Source organism: Salvelinus alpinus, chromosome 22, assembly GCF_045679555.1.
Source record: "Salvelinus alpinus chromosome 22, SLU_Salpinus.1, whole genome shotgun sequence".
Lineage (NCBI taxonomy): Eukaryota > Metazoa > Chordata > Actinopteri > Salmoniformes > Salmonidae > Salvelinus > Salvelinus alpinus.
In genome coordinates this window covers 24,401,790-24,421,645 of record NC_092107.1, presented here as the reverse complement: position 1 = coordinate 24,421,645, position 19,856 = coordinate 24,401,790, and the positions used below count along the sequence as shown (strand labels likewise).

Genomic DNA, 19,856 nt, shown 5'->3' with positions numbered 1-19,856 from the left:
GTGAACTGACAGTGTGTAGAGCTTGGCTGAGAATGAAATGTATATATATTTAGTGACTTTTTATTTAGATGTCATTTTTCTTTTGCAGAGGGCCGTTACATGTACAAAAACATTAAAATAAATGCATACAAAGATAACCCTGACCCATTCCCCCCTAAGGCCCTATCCACCCGCCCGCATCCTCCCTCCCCACCTAGAAACTATGCTTCCCACCCTGCCTAACTGAGATTGTTCTTTACAGAGTCAAGTATATTTGTCCAGGCCTCAATTGTTCCTTCACTAGCACCATTCATTCTCGCTGTCGTTAATCCTAATGCAATAACTTCTAATAGTAACTGTATCCACTGGTTAAATGGGAGAGAGTGAGGTGATTGCCATCATAGAGACAACATTTTTTTTGCAGCATTGCTTCCTGCCAGCAGAACTCTTCTCTGATTGAGAGATTCAAGGGGCTTTCATTGTTAAGTAACAAAATAGATGGAAAGCATTGAATACTTACATTTCTGCACTTCAAAATGTATTTTGTAACTTTTCCCCAGAAGCATTTAACTGCAGAGTGTCATGTAAAAATCTTCCCAGCGTGAAATAGTTCCCAATCGTTCTGATCGTTCTTCACTGTGACGTCATGCTGTAAAATGTATCCCAGCTTGAAAATATTCCCAGTTCAATAACTACACGCGCATCTCTTTATGCGGATGGCTGAGCTCGTCTCTTTATGCATTTGAGTGAGCTTGTCTCTTTATGCAGTTGGCTGAGTTCGTCTCTTTATGCAGTTGGCTGAGCTCGTCTCTTTATGCGGATGGCTGAGCTCGTCTCTTTATGCGGATGGCTGAGCTCGTCTCTTTATGCGGATGGCTGAGCTCGTCTCTTTATGCGGATGGCTGAGCTCGTCTCTTTATGCGGATGGCTGAGCTCGTCTCTTTATGCGGATGGCTGAGCTCATCTCTTTATGCGGATGGCTGAGCTCATCTCTTTATGCGGATGGCTGAGCTCATCTCTTTATGCGGATGGCTGAGCTCATCTCTTTATGCGGATGGCTGAGCTCATCTCTTTATGAGGATGGCTGAGCTCATCTCTTTATGAGGATGGCTGAGCTCATCTCTTTATGCGGATGGCTGAGCTCATCTCTTTATGCGGATGGCTGAGCTCATCTCTTTATGCGGATGGCTGAGCTCATCTCTTTATGCGGATGGCTGAGCTCATCTCTATGCGGATGGCTGAGCTCATCTCTTTATGCGGATGGCTGAGCTCATCTCTTTATGCGGATGGCTGAGCTCATCTCTTTATGCGGATGGCTGAGCTCATCTCTTTATGTAGATGGCAAAGCTCGTGCGGATGTTTCTCTCACACCATCCCTTGATCTCGAAAAATTGTTCTGTGGGCACGCACATTTGCTTCACACATCTGTCAATCAATGGTGACCAGGAGTATTGACTCGGACCAATCAGAAGCTTGTTGAGGCATGAGGTCAGCATATAAATACCTGGACTCGCATATCAAAGTGCTGAGAGTTGATGTAAGGAGAGATTTTTTTGTGATTGCAAAGACTTGGGTGCTACGTTTTCAAATGACAGTGTCTATATTTGTTTGTTAGTTGAGTTTGAGTTTATTCATTCTTGCTCACAGATCAAACTGAAGAAATGCAGAATTTACATTACTAATAATTGCAAAACACTCATTTTGATTAATTACATTGTTTTTTAATTTTGCACCAAATAGAAAGTGTGAGCAATAATAAGACCAAAGCATAGTTGACATTGTCTTAAGGGATAAATCAATGAAGACCACCTCTTCCAGGGACACCATATTTCTCTATACTCAGCCAGTGGGGCAGAAGAATCATGTCTAAACCAATTTAGGATGGGGTGTAATGCTAGAGCCTGGAAATACTATTTAAAGTTTGGTACAAATAGTCCTCATACGTCTTTCCTTGCAATATACATTTTACAACCGCACTATGAATTGTATCCCAATAGCCAAAAGGGGGAGCCATGGGAAGAATTAAACTACAGAAATTTAGCCGTGGCAATATATTAATTTTGACTGTTAAAGCAATTGGGATATAATTCCATCTATTGAGGTCAGATTTAATTGATTTGAGCGTTCTGTTGAAGTTTCTGGCAATGGTTTTATATAAAGAAGGAAATATATCTTCTCCCAAATATTTCAAATGGGAAACGACTGGGATTCCATAAATAGAGATAGAGTCCTCCATCGGGTCTTGAGAGGCAGTAGCGCTGATTTGGTTAGATTAGCTTTTGTAACGGCTGTCGTCTTCCTCCTCCTCGGACGAGGAGAGGAGAGAAGGATCGGAAGACCAAAATGCAGCGAGGTATGATGACATAATGAATTTATTTAAAGACGACAGAAAAACGAACTAAACTTGAATAAACTAACAAATAACAAAACGATGTAGACAAACCTGAACGTAAGAACTTACATGTAACTCGAAGAACGCACGAACAGGAAAAATGACTACATAAAACGAAACGAACAAACAAACCGAAAACAGTCCCGTATGGTGCAACATAGACACAGACACAGGAGACAACCACCCACGACAAACAATGTGACAACACCTACCTTAATATGATTCTCAATCAGAGGAGATGAAAACCACCTGCCTCTAATTGAGAACCATATTAGGTACCCATTAACCAACATAGAAACAGAAAACATAGACTGCCCACCCAAACTCACGTCCTGACCAACTAACACATACAAAAACTAACAGAAAACAGGTCAGGAACGTGACAGCTTTATAACTTGAGATGAAGCTGAATTTATCTCCAATGCGTTTGGGAGCGATTGAGATACATTGTCTACATATACACTGCTCAAAAAAATAAAGGGAACACTTAAACAACACAATGTAACTCCAAGTCAATCACACTTCTGTGAAATCAAACTGTCCACTTAGGAAGCAACACTGATTGACAATAAATTTCACATGCTGTTGTGCAAATGGAATAGACAACAGATGGAAATTATAGGCAATTAGCAAGACACCCCCAATAAAGGAGTGGTTCTGCAGGTGGTGACAACAGACCAATTCTCAGTTCCTATGCTTCCTGGCTGATGTTTTGGTCACCTTTGAATGCTGGCGGTGCTTTCACTCTAGTGGTAGCATGAGACGGAGTCTACAACCCACACAAGTGGCTCAGGTAGTGCAACTCATCCAGGATGGCACATCAATGCGAGCTGTGGCAAGAAGGTTTGCTGTGTCTGTCAGCGTAGTGTCCAGAGCATGGAGGCGCTACCAGGAGACAGGCCAGTACATCAGGAGACGTGGAGGAGGCCGTAGGAGGGCAACAACACAGCAGCAGGACCGCTACCTCCGCCTTTGTGCAAGGAGGAGCACTGCCAGAGCCCTGCAAAATGACCTCCAGCAGGCCACAAATGTGCATGTGTCTGCTCAAACAGTCAGAAACAGACTCCATGAGGGTGGTATGAGGACCCGACGTCCACAGGTGGGGGTTGTGCTTACAGCCCAACACCGTGCAGGACGTTTGGCATTTGCCAGAAAACACCAAGATTGTCAAATTCGCCACTGGCGCCCTGTGCTCTTCACAGATGAAAGCAGGTTCACACGCACATGTGACAGACGTGACAGAGTCTGGAGACGCCGTGGAGAACGTTCTGCTGCCTGCAACATCCTCCAGCATGACCGGTTTAGCGGTGGGTCAGTCATGGTGTGGGGTGGCATTTCTTTGGGGGGCCGCACAGCCCTTCATGTGCTCGCCAGAGGTAGCCTGACTGCCATTAGGTACCGAGATGAGATCCTCAGACCCCTTGTGAGACCATATGCTGGGGCGGTTGGCCCTGGGTTCCTCCTAATGCAAGACAATGCTAGACCTCATGTGGCTGGAGTGTGTCAGCAGTTCCTGCAAGAGGAAGGCATTGATGCTATGGACTGGCCCGCCCGTTCCCCAGACCTGAATCCAATTGAGCACATCTGGGACATCATGTCTCGCTCCATCCACCAACGCCACGTTGCACCACAGACTGTCCAGGAGTTGGCGGATGCTTTAGTCCAGGTCTGGGAGGAGATCCCTCAGGAGACCATCCGCCACCTCATCAGGAGGTCACACACACTACTGAGCCTCATTTTGACTTGTTTTAAGGACATTACATCAAAGTTGGATCAGCCTGTAGTGTGGTTTTCCACTTTAATTTTGAGTGTGACTCCAAATCCAGACCTCCATGGGTTGATACATTTGATTTCCATTGATAATTTTTGTGTGATTTTGTTGTCAGCACATTCAACTATGTAAAGAAAAAAGTATTTAATAAGAATATTTCATTCATTCAGATCTAGGATGTGTTATTTTAGTGTTCCCTTTATTTTTTTGAGCAGTGTACTAAAATATTGTCTGCATCTAATGAGATTAAGTGATCTGTAGATTTGAGAGAAATTTGTGTTAATTCCTACGATTGACGAATTGCTTGGGCCAGACGTTCCACGGATAATAAGAATAGCAAAGTCAAAATTGGATCGCCTTGTCTGCTACTTCTAGTGATTCTGAATGGAGCAGAGGAGATATTGCCTGTTATAACTATGGCTGAGGGATTGATATATAGTATTTTAACAATATTCATGTAATTGGAGCCAATTCCTATATGTTCCAAGACAGAGCAGAGATATGACCATTCTAGACTATCAAAAGCTTTTTCTGCATCAAGAGATAATACAGCCCAAGGAGCTGTTGTTTCTGATGAAGCATCGAAGATATGTAATAGTCGATGGAGGTTATCCAAGGATAAACACTTTTTAACAAACCCGATTAGGTCCATGTGGATCAATTTGGGTAAGTAAGTCTTGAGACGACAACATTTTGGAAAAAACATTTAATATCGGTGTTTATCAAAGATAGGGAGCGATAGTGAGAACTTGGGTGGCATCAATACCTTTTTTTAATAAAAGTGTAATTAGAATGAAATGTATTTTCATAAACATGTTCCATTAAAGGCTTTGTGCTTTGTGGGAAAGAGAGGAAAACAAAGAAATGACACAATGAAATGAGAGAACATACCACTTCCTTTAATACCGTAGGGCAACGCTAATGTGGACTGATGTTGTCGCCAGAAGAAATCATCCAGTTTGAAGAAGAGCTCTGTTTGTCTGCTAATGCTGTATTAGGAACAGTGGAGAAAATAATTCACATTACAACCTGGAAATACGCAAGGATATAGTGTACAGTTCCTACTAAATATTCCATACTGCCAATGGTATGGGGATATAAAGTACACACTGCTGACCTGGCAGTTTTAGTTTCAGTCATTAAAATGGAAATGACCTTAGCCATAATTCCTTCTCATAGTTCAGTCTAATCAACCCCCATGTCTATCAGGCAGACAAATCGTATGTATTATAAGCAAAGCCGATTTCAATAAAAATGTTCCCAACTCAACAAGTAATATGTTTACATGAGTCATTCAGCAAGCATGCCCCTCCATAAAATCAACTGTTGGCATTTTTACTGCCAAGAAGAAGAAGTAAAAAAACAATGATGTACATTGCATTCGGAAAGCATTCAGATCCCTTCACTATTTCCATTTTTTTTTTTTTACTTTACAGCCTTATTCTAAAATATATTACATCCTTTTTTAATCCTTTTTATCAAAAAAAACAACTGAAATTTGACATTTACATAATTATTCAGACTCTTTACTCAGTAATTTGTTGAAGCACCTTTGGCAGCGATTACAGCCTCGAGTCTTCTTGGGTATGATGCCACAAGGATCTCTATGTACTTTGCACCGTTCATCTTTCCCTCAAAACTGACTAGTCTCCCAGTTCCTGCAGCTGAAAAACATCCCCAAAGCATGATCCTGCCACCACCACGCTCCACCGTAGGGATGGTATTGGCCAGGCGATGAGCGGTGCCTGGTTTCCTCCAGAAGTGACGCTTGGCATTCAGGCCAAAGAGTTCAATCTTGGTTTCAGCAGACCAGAGAATCTTGTTTCTCATGTTCTGAAAGTCCTGTAGCTGCCTTTTGGCAAACTCTTCTTCGACCTTGGCTTGGTTTTTGCTCTGACATGCACTAGCAACCGTGGGACCATATATAGACAGATGTGTACCTTTCCAAATCATGTCCAATCAATTGAATTTACCACAGGTGGACTCCAATCAAGTTGTAGATACATCTCAAGGATGATCAATGGAACAGGATGCACCTGAACTCAATTTTGAGTCGCATAGCAAAGGGTCTGAATACTTATGTAAATAAGGTATTTCTGTTTTTTATTATATATCAAAAAACCTGTTTTTGCTTTGTCATTATTGGGTATTGTTTGTAGATTGATGAGGAAAATGTTGTATTTAATCTATTTTAGAATAAGGCTGTAACATAACAAAATGTGGAAAAAGGAAAGGGGTCTGAATACTTTCTGAATGCACTGTACCAGGCAGGGTTTTTACAGTGCTGATAGTAACTGTTTATTATCTTTGCATAGTCACTTTACCACTATCTACATGTAACAATTACCATGATTTCGAAGGAATTGTCCGTAAATCTGGGGAAGGGTACCAAAACATTTCTGCAGCATTGAAGGTCCACAAGAACACAGTGGTTTCCCATCATTCTTAAATAGAAGAAGTTTGGAACCACCAAGACTCTTCCTAGAGCTGGCCGCCTGGCCAAACTGAGCAATCTTGGTGTGTTTGGACCATAACAGTTTGTTGGTGATGTGGACACCAAGGAACTTGAAACATTCGACCTGATCCACTACAGCCCCGTCGATGTGAATGGGGGCGTGTTCGGCCCTCATTTTCCTGTAGTCCACGATCAGCACCTTTGTCTTGCTGACGTTGAGGTTGTTGTCCTGGTACCACAATGCCAGGTCTCTAACCTCCTCCCTATAGGCTGTCTCATCGATGTCGGTAATCAGACATACAAGTGGTTGTTCCACTGGATATCATAAGGTGAATGCACCAATTTGTAAGTCGCTCTGGATAAGAGCGTCTGCTAAATGACTTAAATGTAAATGTAACATACCACCGTTGTTGTCGTCAGCAAACTTAATGATGGTGTTGGAGTCGTGCTTGGCCACGCAGTCATGGGTGAACAGGGAGTACAGAAGGGGAGTAAAGCATGCACCCCTGAAGGGCACCTGTGTTGAGGATGAGCATGGCAGATGTGTTATTGCCTACCCTTACCACCTGGGGACGGCGCGACAGGAAGTCCAGGATCCAGTTGCAGAGAGAGGTGTTTAGTCCCAGGGTCCTTAACTTAGTGATGAGCTTTGTGTGCACTATGGTGTTGAACGCTGAGCTGTAGTCAATGAGCAGCATTCTCACATAGGTGTTCCTTTTGTCCAGGTGGGAAAGGGCAGTGTGGAGGGCGATTGAGATTGTAACATCTGTGGATCTGTTGGGGATATATGCAAATTGGAGTGGGTCTAGGGTTTCCGGGATGATGATGTTGATGTGAGCCATGACCAGCCTTTCAAAGCACTTCATGAATACAGACGTGAGTGCTACAAGGAGGTAGTCATTTAGGCAGGTTACCTTTGTGTTCTTGGGCATAGGAACTATGGCGGTCTGCTTGAAACATGTTGGTATTACAGATCCGGTCAGGGAGAGGTTAAAAACACCTGCACACCCGTCCAGCATCACTACTCTGGACGGTTCTGACTTAGAATATGTGGACAACTACAAATACCTAGGTGTCTGGTTAGACTGTAAACTCTCCTTCCAGACTCACATTAAGCATATCCAATCCAAAATTAAATCTAGAATCAGCTTCCTATTTCGCAACAAATCATCCTTCACTCATGCTGCCAAACATACCCTTGTAAAACTGACTATCCTACCGATCCTTGACTTCGGCGATGTCATTTACAAAATAGCCTCCAACACTCTACCTTGCAAATTGGATGCAGTCTATCACAGTGCTGTCCGTTTTGTTACCAAAGCCCTATATACTACCCACCACTGCGACCTGTATGCTCTCGTTGGATGGCCCTCACTTCATATTCGTTGAAAAACCCACTGGCTCCAGGTCATCTTTAAGTCTTTGCTAGGTAAAGTCCGCCTTATCTAAGCTCACTGGTCACCATAGCAGCACCCACCCGTAGCACGCGCTCCAGCAGGTATATTTCACTGGTCACCCCCAAAGCCAATTCCTCATTTGGCCGCCTTTCCTTCCAGTTCTCTGCTGCCAATGACTGGAACGAACTGCAAAAATCACTGAAGCTGGAGACTCATATCTCCCTCACTAACTTTAACTTCTCTGGGATAGGTGGCAGTATTTTCACGTCCGGATGAAAAGCGTGTCCAAAGTAAACTGCCTGCTACTCAGGCCCAGAACCTAAGATATGCATAGTATTAGTAGATTTGAATAGAAAACACTCTGAAGTTTCTAAAACTGTTTGAATCATGTCTGTGAGTATAACAGAACTTATTTGGCAGGCGAAACCCCGAAACCTCTCTTTTCAATGGGTTTTCATTATGAATCCAGATTTCTAAGGGACCTTCTTGCAGTTCCTATCGCTTCCACTGGATGTCAACAGTCTTTAGAAATTGGCTGAGGTTTTTCCTTTGAGAAATGAAGAAGTAACACTGTTCAGAATGAAGCTCGAGGGAAGTGTACTCTTTGTTAGAGGCGCATGACCTGAAAGCACGCTCCACTTTGTTTTCCTCCGGTATTGAACACAGTATATCCCGTCTTCAATTTTATCGATTATTTACGTAAAAAAATACCTAAAGTTGTATTACAAAAGTAGTTTGAAATGTTTGGAGAAAGCTTACAGATAACTTTTGAGATATTTTGTAGTCACGTTGCGCAAGTTGGAACCGGTGTTTTTCTGGATCTAACGCGCCAAATAAATGGACATTTTGGATATATATTGATGGAATTAATCGAACAAAAGGACCATTTGTGATGTTTATGGGACATATTGGAGTGCCAACAGAAGAAGCTCGTCAAAGGTAAGGCATGAATTCTATCTTTATTTCTGCGTTTTGTGTCACGCCTGGAGGGTTGAAATATGATGGTCTGTGTTTGTTTGCTTGGGTGCTATCCTCAGATAATAGCATCGTTTGCTTTCGCAGTAAAGCATTTTTGAAATCTGACACGTTGGCTGGATTCACAACACGTGTAGCTTTAATTTGGTATATTGAATGTGTGATTTCATCAAAGTTACATTTTTATAGTAATTTATTTGAATTTGGCGCTCTGCATTTTCACTGAATGTTGGCCAGTTGGGACGCTAGCGTCCCACATATCCCAGAGAGGTTAAGCACCAGCTGTCAGAGCAGCTCTCACAGATCACTGCACCTGTACATAGCCCATCTGTAAATAGCCCATCCGACTACCTTATCCCCATACTGTTATTTATTTTGCTCCTTTGCACCCCAGTATCTCTACTTGCACACTCATCTTCTGCACATCTATCACTCCAGTGTTTAATTGCTAAATTGTAATTATTTCACCACTATGGCCTATTTATTGCCTTTACCTCCCTTATCCTACCTCATTTGCACACACTGTATATAGACTTTTTATATTGTATTATTGACTGTATGTTTGTTTATTCGATGTGTAACTCTGTTTTTGTTTGTGTAGCACTGCTTTGCTTTATCTTGGCCAGGTCGCGTCAGAGCCGGTGTAGTAGGATTCAATCTTAGTCCTATATTGACGCTTTGCCTGTTTTATGGTTCGTCTGAGGGCATAGCGTGATATCTTAGAAGCGTCCGGATTAGTGTCCCGCTCTTTGAAATCGGCAGCTCTAGCCTTTAGCTCATTGTGGATGTTGCCTGTAATCCATGTCTTCTGGTTGGGATATGTACGTACGGTCACTGTGGGGACGACGTCGTGGATGCACTTATTGATGAAGCCGGTGACTGAGGTGGTATACTCCTCAATGCCATTGGATGAATCCCAGAACATATTCCAGTCTGTGCAAGCAAAACAGTCCTGTAGCGTAGCATCTGCGTCATCTGACCACTTACATATTGAGTGAGTCACTGGTACTTCCTGCTTTATTTTTTTTAACTTGTAAGCAGGAATCAGGAGGATAGAATTATGGTCAGATTTGTGAAATGGAGGGTGAGGGAGAGCTTTGTAGGCGTGTCTGCTCGTGGAGGTTTTTTGGTCTAGAGGTTTTTTCCCCTCCGGTTGCACATTTGACATGCTGGTAGAAATGAGGTAAAACGGATTTAAGTTTACCTGCATTAAAGTCCCCGGCCACTAGCAGCGCCGCTTCTGGATGAGTATTTTCTTGTTTGCTTATGGCCGTATACAGCTCGTTGAGTGTGGTCTTAGTGCGAGCATCGGTTTGCGGTGGTAAATAGACAACCATGACAAATATAGATGAAAACTCTTGGTAGATAGTGTGGTCTACAGCTTATCATGAGATACTCTACCTCAGGCGAGCAATACCTCGAGACTTCCTTAATATTAGACATCGCGCACCAGCTGTTATTGACAAATAGACACACACCACCATCCCTCGTCTTACTGGACGTAGCTGTTCTGTCATGCCGATGCACGGAAAAACCAGTCAACTGTATATTATCCATGTCGCCGTTCAGCCACGACTCGGTGAAACATAAGATATTACCGTTTTTAATGTCCCGTTGGTAGGATAGTGTTGATCGGAGCTCATCCAGTTTATTATCCAGTCATTGCACGTTGGCCAATAGAACAGATGGTAGAGGCGGGTTACCCACTCGCTGAAAAATTCTCACAAGGCACCTAGATCTGCGCCCCCTGTATCTCCATCTTTTCTTCATGCGAATGATGGGGATTTGGGCAGGTCTGTGAGCAACAGTATATCCTCCGAGTCAGACTCATTAAAGAAAAAAGATTTGTCCAGTTCGAGGTAATTAATCGCGGTTCTGATATCCAGAAGCTCTTTTTGGTCATAACATATGGTAGCAGCAACATTATGTCCAAACTAAGTTACAAACAATGCAAAAACAAAACACACAAAATAGTTTAGGAGCCCGTAAAAAACGGCAGCCATCGCCTCCAGTGCCATTATCTCAGTCTCATAGCAAAGGGTCGGAATACTTTTGGAAATATGGTATATCTGTTTTTTTTATTTTTTTTATACACTTGCAAACATTTCTAAAAAAACTTTTTCACTTTGTCATTAGGGGGTATTGTTTGTAGATTGATGAGAGAAAAAAACGTTATTAATTTTAGAATAAAGCTGTAAAGTAACAAAATGTGGAAAAAGTGAAGGGGTCTGAATACTTTCTGAATGTACTGTACAGTACTGAGACTCCAAGGAAAAGGGTGAGACAAACATCACAAGCACAATGTATTACTGTATTACTGTCTCCTGGTGTTTGTTCTCTGGTTGGAATTGAACATTATTATGTTTTGGATGCCCGCTGTTTACGAGTAAGTAACAGTCTTTGACAGTTAGTCGTTGAGATATATTACCATGGTGTGCCAGTTGTAGTTGTCAGTGAAAGACTAAGGGACAACTTGGGGGCTTTCAATTAAGAGTGACATTGTTATTGCCTAGGAGGCCTCCCAGTGTCTGATACTGTAATTAAGCATCTGATTTGCATATGAAAAATGACCTGACCTTCTCAACACATAAATCAAAATCAGTTGGTAAACAGTATTGATCTTGAGAAAATGGAGAGTTGTTAATCTCTATGTTTTACAGGTCATGTCTGAGGGGAGCTGAGAGGAGGCCAACTGAACTCTATGGTCTAGTGGTCAGAGAAAGAAATGGCTGACCCCAAGGTTGCTGGATGGAGCATATCACTGTTGCACGCTTGAGCAGGGCACAGAAACAGAACAGCTCCAGTACATACCCAGTTGAATAAACTGATAATAGCACAGAGTAAAAATAAATAGAGGACCATTCAAGTGTCCTGGACAAAGGTACTCAGCAAGCTAGAGAAATACATTTGTCCATTGTTCTCCTGAAAAAAACGTTTAATTGTGTGAATCGAAAGCTCCTTTAAAAAACCAGACTTGCTCTTAGGGGTCTGTTTTCATTGACGATCCATCAGCAGTTTCAACTTAAACAATTGTTCCAGAAAATGTACTTTACTGAGTCAATTGGTAGAAAATTATTTCCTTTAATAATAGAATTGATCCTACTTACAAAAAATTATGAAATTTACTGGTGACCGGGTGAAAACAGACCCCAAATGTCGAAAGAAGCTGGCACCTCGCATTCCAGTAAAAGCATTGGCAGAAATTAGTTAGACTGAAACCCATCACCCCCACCCTCCTCATTTTAAAGACAGACACTCCATTACTCACTTAAAATTGAGGCTCTCCCACTTCTTCTGCTTTAGCCAGCCACCACACAGTGACTTGCTAGGAGTCAGAGGAGACTTGCTGGTGCCTCCATAACTGAAAGAAAAGCACACAAATCACCACAGTTGGGACAGAAACTGCTGACTGTTTAAACACTCACCATGCCCAGTGACTTTAGGTTAAAAAAATGTAAAGGGTGGGTATCTATTGAAGGCCTAAACTGACTGCCGTTCACCCACTTAAAGCTGTGGGTAGACAAGATGTTGGCTAGGTGAATGGAGTGGGCTGTCAACATGTTGTGATTCAGAAGTGGGCCTTATTTCAAGGTTTCCCTTTCCTTCAGTAAAGCATAGATGAGCATCTATGTGATTGCTCTGCCTGCTGCTCCACAGAGAGGGAGCTTCCAGGCAGTAGACCAGGGCTGAGGCCTGAGGGCCGAGCAGGAGAAGCCTTACCTCTGGAGGAAGACGTGGGAGCAGTAGTAGGAGACTAAGAACAGTACAACAGCGAACAGTCTAAAGCACCATCCTGGAGAGGGAGAGAACAACCACATGCAATAGATTAGAAACCAACATAATGCTTTTCTTGTATAGCCTGTGGTCAAATCCTAGTATATGATATTTCAAATTGCTGCTAATTATGGCATGAGATTGCATGAGACGCAATCTCTGCAGGCAAGCAGGCAGGCAGGACTGCAGGCAGATTTTCACTTTCTACAGTATCACTAACTTAACATCCACTGGAGTGGAACGGAGGAGTGCTATTACTTGAGCAGTAAATAAATAAAAAACAGAGCAGCCCCTAGAACTTTCAGTTCCCATATCAAACAACTCTGCCGAACAAAAGTCCCCTCTACCTCCACACTAGCAACATGTCAATGACCACAAACATTCTCTCGTCTGGTAGATAAACACTCCCCAGCCCAGACAGTGGTCTACATGTACAGGAGCTTGGGAGGGAGGGAGGGAGGGAGGGAGGGCAGTCCTCCAGCTCAAAGACATACTTCCCAGTCATTTGTTCCAGGAATACAAATGGCTACTTATACGGTAAAGGCAAACATGTAGTGCCAAACTAAACATGGTCTCCATCGAGCTGAATCTGCTTTCTGGTACTGCCATTAACTGAGCCAGAGAAACCATGGACTGGCTTTTCATTTTCAACACAGCAGCTAGTCAAACTGAAATGAGCTGGACTGAAAAAAGTGTAAATGACAAAAGCAAGCATCCGGCTCTGAAGGCAAGGCCAGTGTTTTCTGTCAAAGCTAAAATGAAGAGAAAATGAAATGGCCAGATCAAGGCAGCGCCAAGCTGTGTGTTTCTGTATGATGATCATAACACATCCAGGAACATCTGGATTATACATGACAGGCTTGGAATGTGTCTTGTAGTATGTACAATGGAGTATGTACAATGGAATTAATAATGTACTGTATAGGACAAAACACGGTATGTGAGAGCTATAACACAAGGATGTTATTGTGTAACACTACATCTACCAAAAGCTTGAGTGAATTGAAAGAATGAAACTGTTCCAGGCTAGAATTGTACAAATACTGTAAACCTTCTATAAAAAGAAAAGTAAAGAAAACAGAATAAAACAAAACTATCCCATGTTTTTCATTTCAAGTACAACTACCACAAATGAAGACAGGAGTTAAATGTCTGATGAAAGTATTGTATGTGCAGGTGTGTATTGACAACACCTCCTGTAAGGAAGCAGCGGGGGAGCTTACTTTTAGCAGTCTTTAGGGACATCTTCACATGCTCCTTCGCCCTCTCATCTCGGTACTGCGCATGATGTTACCCTGAGGAGGAAGGTGAAGGAAGAACAGCATATTAGCACCTCTAACATCTGGCTCAATCGGACAGAAGTGGCGCGAGCAAATTAAATTAACCATATGCCTTAATAAACGGCACAATAAATGACATCTTTCTCCTCCAGGATGATAAATGAGGAACTGGGATTGTGATGAAACACCAAGACAATACGTAGATTACACAGTCACTTCAGGGGACTCTGGAGCACTGACTGATGGTAATCATTGCAGTGTTTCTCTGGCTTTGTGCTCATTGTGAAAAAAGTGGAATTGGCTGTATCCAGTGACTATCCACCAGACAGTGTGGGAAAGAGCCATAGAGATAGCAAGAGAGAGGCATAGAGAGCGAGAGAAGGAACATAAAGTTTGACATACCAATGAAAAATACTTGAATCAGTTATAGAACCCATTGCCATTTATGGCTGAGGCCTGGGGTCCGCTCACAAACCAAGATTTCACAAAATGGGACAAACAGCAAATTGAGACTCAGCATGCAGAATTCTGCTAAAATATCCTCGGTGTACAGCATAAAACACCAAATAATGCATCCAGAGCAGAATTGGACCGATACCCGCTAATTATCAAAATCGAGAAAAGAGACGTTCAATTCTATAACCACCTAAAAGGAAGCGATTCCCAAACCTTCCGTAACAAAGCCATCACCTACAGAGCGATGAGAGTCCCCTAAGTATTCACAAACAGAAAACAAATTACATATTTACTTGATCTATTTGATATTAATGGTTAACAATTAATATTTAAATAATAGTAAGACATTTCTATCCTTCTAGTGTATGTGTTTTTATAGTCTCCACTCCTACAGCTAATCTGGGCGTATGGTCACTAGAGATTGAGCTGACAAATTAGTTAAAGACTGCATTACATAGACAATAATGTGTTTTACTAGAGATAGCTTATGAGTAGAACAATCGCTCATTGTCTCAAAATCATCATTGCATCTGGGAAACTAAGCCAGGGTGGGGTTAAGACAACAACCCCGTGCAGATAACAACAGGATGAACCCAGAGTGGCTTAAGATGCCGCAAACTGCATGGGAGGGGTGAAAACAACCATGACTAACCATTCTTAGTGTCAGCTATATAAAGAACTCTGCATTTGTGTAAAGGTTAGGCTGCTCGGCCCAACTTGACTAGTCTCATTATTGCAATAATCTATATTAAATAAAGATGATTGTTTGAAGACATGACTGTCTCAGTTTGAATTTCCACGACAGACCCCACAGAGCCCCAGGACAGAAACACAATTAGACCCAACCAAATTATGAGAAAACAAAAAGATAATTACTTAACACATTGGAAAGAATTAACAAAAAAACTGAGCAAACTAGAATGTTATTTTACCTTAAACCGAGAGTACACAGTGGCAGAATACCTGACCACTGTGACTGACCCAAAATTAAGAAAAGCTTTGACTATGTACAGACTCAGTGACCATAGCCTTGCTATTGAGATAGTCTTCTCTTGAGAGCCAGGTCTGCCTATGTGCATACTGTCCACAAAATGAGGTGGAAACTGAGCTGCAGTTCCTAACCTCTTGCCAAATGTATGACCATATTAGAAACACACATTTCACGCAACACGCAAAATAAGTCCAGTCCAATTATTCCCCAATTTTTTTTAGAAACCTCCACTGGGAGTCTATTGAGCCCCGGTGCATGGCCGGGGGACATCTGGGTTACGGCCTCTGCCAGTTCATGGGACAACAGAGGAATGTCCATTTCATCCCACTGTGCTAGAGAGAGCATAGGGAGTTCTGCAAACAAAACCTGAGCACACATAGGATCACACAGTTCTGCCCTATACAGGTCTGCCCTATACAACTCAGTATAAAACTCCACAGCCCTCTCCCGCATCTCCCCTACCCCAGAAGTCACCCGCCCATCAGACAGCCGTAGACAATGCATACCCTTTGCTTCACCGCTCTGTCTTTCCAAACAAAAGAAGTAGAAGCTGGGAGCGTCCATCTCTTACAAGTGCTTCCTTTGCTTTAACCTGGAAAAAACTGCCCAGGTCCCTACAAAATTCAGCTAAATTAGCCTGGAGGACTACATTGCCTTGCCCCACTATCTCTACCTCCATCTCACTAATACTATGCTCTAGTTCCCCCAATACTCTCCTAGCCTCTGGAGGATGAGAGAGCTTTTTACTGTTGACAGAAAAGCCGAATTTGGACTTTCCCCACATCCCACTATTGACTCAGAGACTCATACTCATCTCTTTGCTGCCCCCACCTTTCCCCCAAAAATCTGGAAACCTGAGCAAAAAGTGGCATCTTGTAAGAGCTTTACATTAAACTTCCAATAAGATGCATGCCGAGGCCCTGGTGAAATAGACAGCTGAGCCATGGTTATGTTGTGATCCGTAAAACCCACCGGGAGAATGGTAGCGCCCAACAGCCTATTGCTCCGATTCCTGGACATGTAAAAACAATCAAGTCGGGCTGCACTCACCCTAGCCCCAAAGACCTTCACCCATGTATACTGTCTTGTGTCAGGATATCTAGTTTTCCAAACATCCACATCGAACTGATTAATGATGTCCCTTAACACTCCCACTGACCCTGAATGAGGCTCCCCATTTCTGTATTTCGTAAAAACCATTGTACAGTTCCAGTCCCCGCCGACCACCAGCGTCTCCTCAGGCGCTACCTGTGAGAGTTCCTGTCTAAGACACCCAAATAGAAGCCCCCTCTCTCTCCCTGTGTTAGGCGCATACACATTTATAAAGGCAAAACCCATGTTGTTAATTTCTGCTTTTACTACAAGCAGCCTACCCCTACACAACTCCTTTGAGGAGCTAATTTTTTACAAACAGACCTGGTACAAAAAAGACTGCGAACCCTGCATTAAAATTTGTCCCATGGCTCAACACACTTGCCCCTTTCCACCGGAGCCCCCAATCGACTTCATTCCCCACATCACTATGCGTCTCCTAAAGAAACAACACCTGTACTTTGTACTTAGTTTTACATATTCACCCAACACACTCCTCTTTCCTGCATCTCTGGTGCCATTTATATTAAGCGAGCCTACCCAAAGAGTCTCCATTAGAAGTGGGAGAAAAGCCAACAAAGAAAGAGACCAATAACAATGCTCAAAAAGCCCCAGTGCCAGAATAAAAATTTAAAAAATCTAAACAGCGTCTGAAGGTAGACTTTTACGCACAGTTGTGACCCACTTACTCAACTTAAACCGTTTCCTGGGTGAGAGGACACCATGCCCCTCATTTTTCATAGCATGTTGTACTGAGCTTACAAACTCTCAGATCGAGAAAAAAAAGCCTCAAGATGAACCCTTTTCCCCTTGGTCTCATTCAGGAACCTTGTCAGTTCCCTCACTGTGCATTTTGACTAGAGGTCGACCATCATGATTTTTCAATGCCGATACCGATTATTGGAGGACAAAAAAAGCCGCTACCGATTAATCGGCAGATTTATTTAAAAAAATATATATATATAATATATATCATACACACACATTTTTGTAATAATGACCATTGCAACAATACTGAATGAACAATGAACACTTTTATTTTAACTTAATATAATACATAAATACACACACACAGCTCTGAAGTGACAATGATACTGAAGAGTCTGCTTAGGAGACAAATACTCTCAACTGTTTGAATAAAAATAGAGTTTAAGTTACCTGTGATGAATGTTGAAAACAAAAACCTTAATTTCTATATGCAGGAAATCCTATTTTAATAATGGGCATGGTAAGAATTGACAACCAAAGTGCGAGTCATAATTCCCATGACACCTAGGAAAATCTGAAAAGCGGTTCCTTCATTTATTGCATAGGATATTTTTAGATTCACTTAAAATAAGGTCTGTGTTTTTCGTGTAGGCTTACATCACCGTGCCAATTTTATAACTGTGTAGATATCCATAGGACAAGGTAACTCTGATCAATATTGGCTAAATATAAGCGAAGATAAAAAAAATTGTAGAGTGGATTTATGAAAATATGTTGACAAACGTTACCTTATCCTAGTGAGATTTACACGGGTATCAAAACGTCGAGGCGGTTTAAGCCTGCACGAAACACAGACCTTATTTGAAGTAGATCAAGACATTCTCTATGGAAGACATGAACGGTAAAATAACGAAGGAACCCCTTTCAAATTCAGCTGCAAATTATTACAGGAATTATAACGCGTCGACTATTTCTCTCTAAACCATATACCTTTGACTAATCCGGAAACGATCACCTCGAAAACAAAACGTTTATTCCGTTCCGTATTTTGTCTAACGGGTGGCATCCATGAGTCTAAATATTCCTGTTACATTGAACAACCTTCAATGTTGTCATAATTACGTAAAATTCTGGCAAATTAGTTCGCAAAGAGCCAGGCGGCCCAAACTGTTGCATATACCCGGCCTCTGCATGCAATGAACGCAAGAGAAATGACACAATTTCACCTGGTTAATATTGCCTGCTAACCTGGATTTCTATTAGCTAAATATGCAGGTTTAAAAATATATACTTGTGTATTGATTTTAAGAAAGGGATTGACGTTTATGGTTAAGTACACATTGGAGCAATGACAGTCATTGATTAATTGTTTTTTATAAGATAAGTTTAATGCTAGCTAGCAACTTACCTTAGTTTACTGCATTCGCCAACAGGCAGGCTCCTCGTGGAGTGCAATGTAATCAGGTGTTAGAGCATTGGACTAGTTAACTGTAAGGTTGCAGGATTGGATCCCCCGAGCTGACAAGGTTAAAAATCTGTCATTCTGCCCCTGAACGAGGCAGAACGTTCCTAGGCCGTCATTGAAAATAAGAATGTGTTCTTAACTGACTTGCCTAGTTAAATAAAGATTAAATAAAGGTGTAAAAAAATAAAAAATAAATAATAAAAAAAAATCGGCGCCCAAAAATACCGATTTCCGATTGTTATGAAAACCTGAAATCGGCCCCGATTAATTGGCCATTCCGATTAATCGGTCGACCTCTAATTTTGACCCCTCTGCTTGACTGGCTGTCAGCTCCGGACCCATTGAGGTAAAAAAAACTCATCATCCTCTTCCTCAGACTCACCTTCCTCTTCGCCATCTCCCATCCTGACCACCTGCCCTTCCTCTCTGGTCGGGGCCTCCCACCAAGCACCAGGCAAAGGTTCCTTGGTGCCTTTGACCACCCCAGCCTCTCCCCTCCCACCTCCTTTCATCTCCCCGTTTTCCCTCTCCCGCTTGACACCCTCCTCCTCCCCCCTAGTCTCTTACATTTCCCCACTATACTCTCCTCATCCACTAGCATAACCTGACTAGACGCAGCCTCATCTACACCACCATCCATAGCATGGCTAGGCCCAGGCTCATCTACACCACCATCCATAACATGACTAGACCCAGGCTCATCTACACCACCATCCATAACATGACTAGACCCAGCCTCATCTACACCACCATCCATAACATGACTAGACCCAGCCTCATCTACACCACCATCCATAACCTGACTAGGCCCAGCCTCATCTACACCACCATCCATAACCTGACTAGAACCAGCCTCATCTACACCACCATCCATAACATGACTTGGCCCAGCCTCATCTACAACACTATCCATGGCATGACTTGGCCCAGCCTCATCTACAACACTATCCATGGCATGACTTGGCCCAGTCTTTGCTGCCTGCATCTCATTGCCCCCCCTGCACATTGACCTCGAGAAATCGGCACCAACACATTCCTTACAAATATTTCGCTAGCAATGAGCCTACCCACCAAATTCACTATTTTCATGAACACAACCACAGCTTTGTTCATTAATGTAT

General features: G+C 42.5%; 1 protein-coding gene across 2 annotated transcripts in view; it reads right to left on the bottom strand.

Moving 5' to 3' along the window:
• Positions 1-19,856, bottom strand: part of LOC139549301 (CMP-N-acetylneuraminate-beta-galactosamide-alpha-2,3-sialyltransferase 4-like) — a 68,005-nt gene that overhangs the window by 11,571 nt on the left and 36,578 nt on the right. For both annotated transcript variants that reach the window (XM_071359600.1, XM_071359599.1), the window contains exons 3-6: positions 13,967-14,038; positions 12,690-12,762; positions 12,238-12,330; positions 5,034-5,131 (exon numbers count right to left, since the gene is read on the bottom strand). In XM_071359600.1, the coding sequence (XP_071215701.1) occupies positions 5,034-5,131; positions 12,238-12,330; positions 12,690-12,762; positions 13,967-13,988 (286 nt within the window). In that variant the 5' untranslated portion in view covers positions 13,989-14,038. The remainder of the gene's footprint in view (positions 1-5,033; positions 5,132-12,237; positions 12,331-12,689; positions 12,763-13,966; positions 14,039-19,856) is intronic.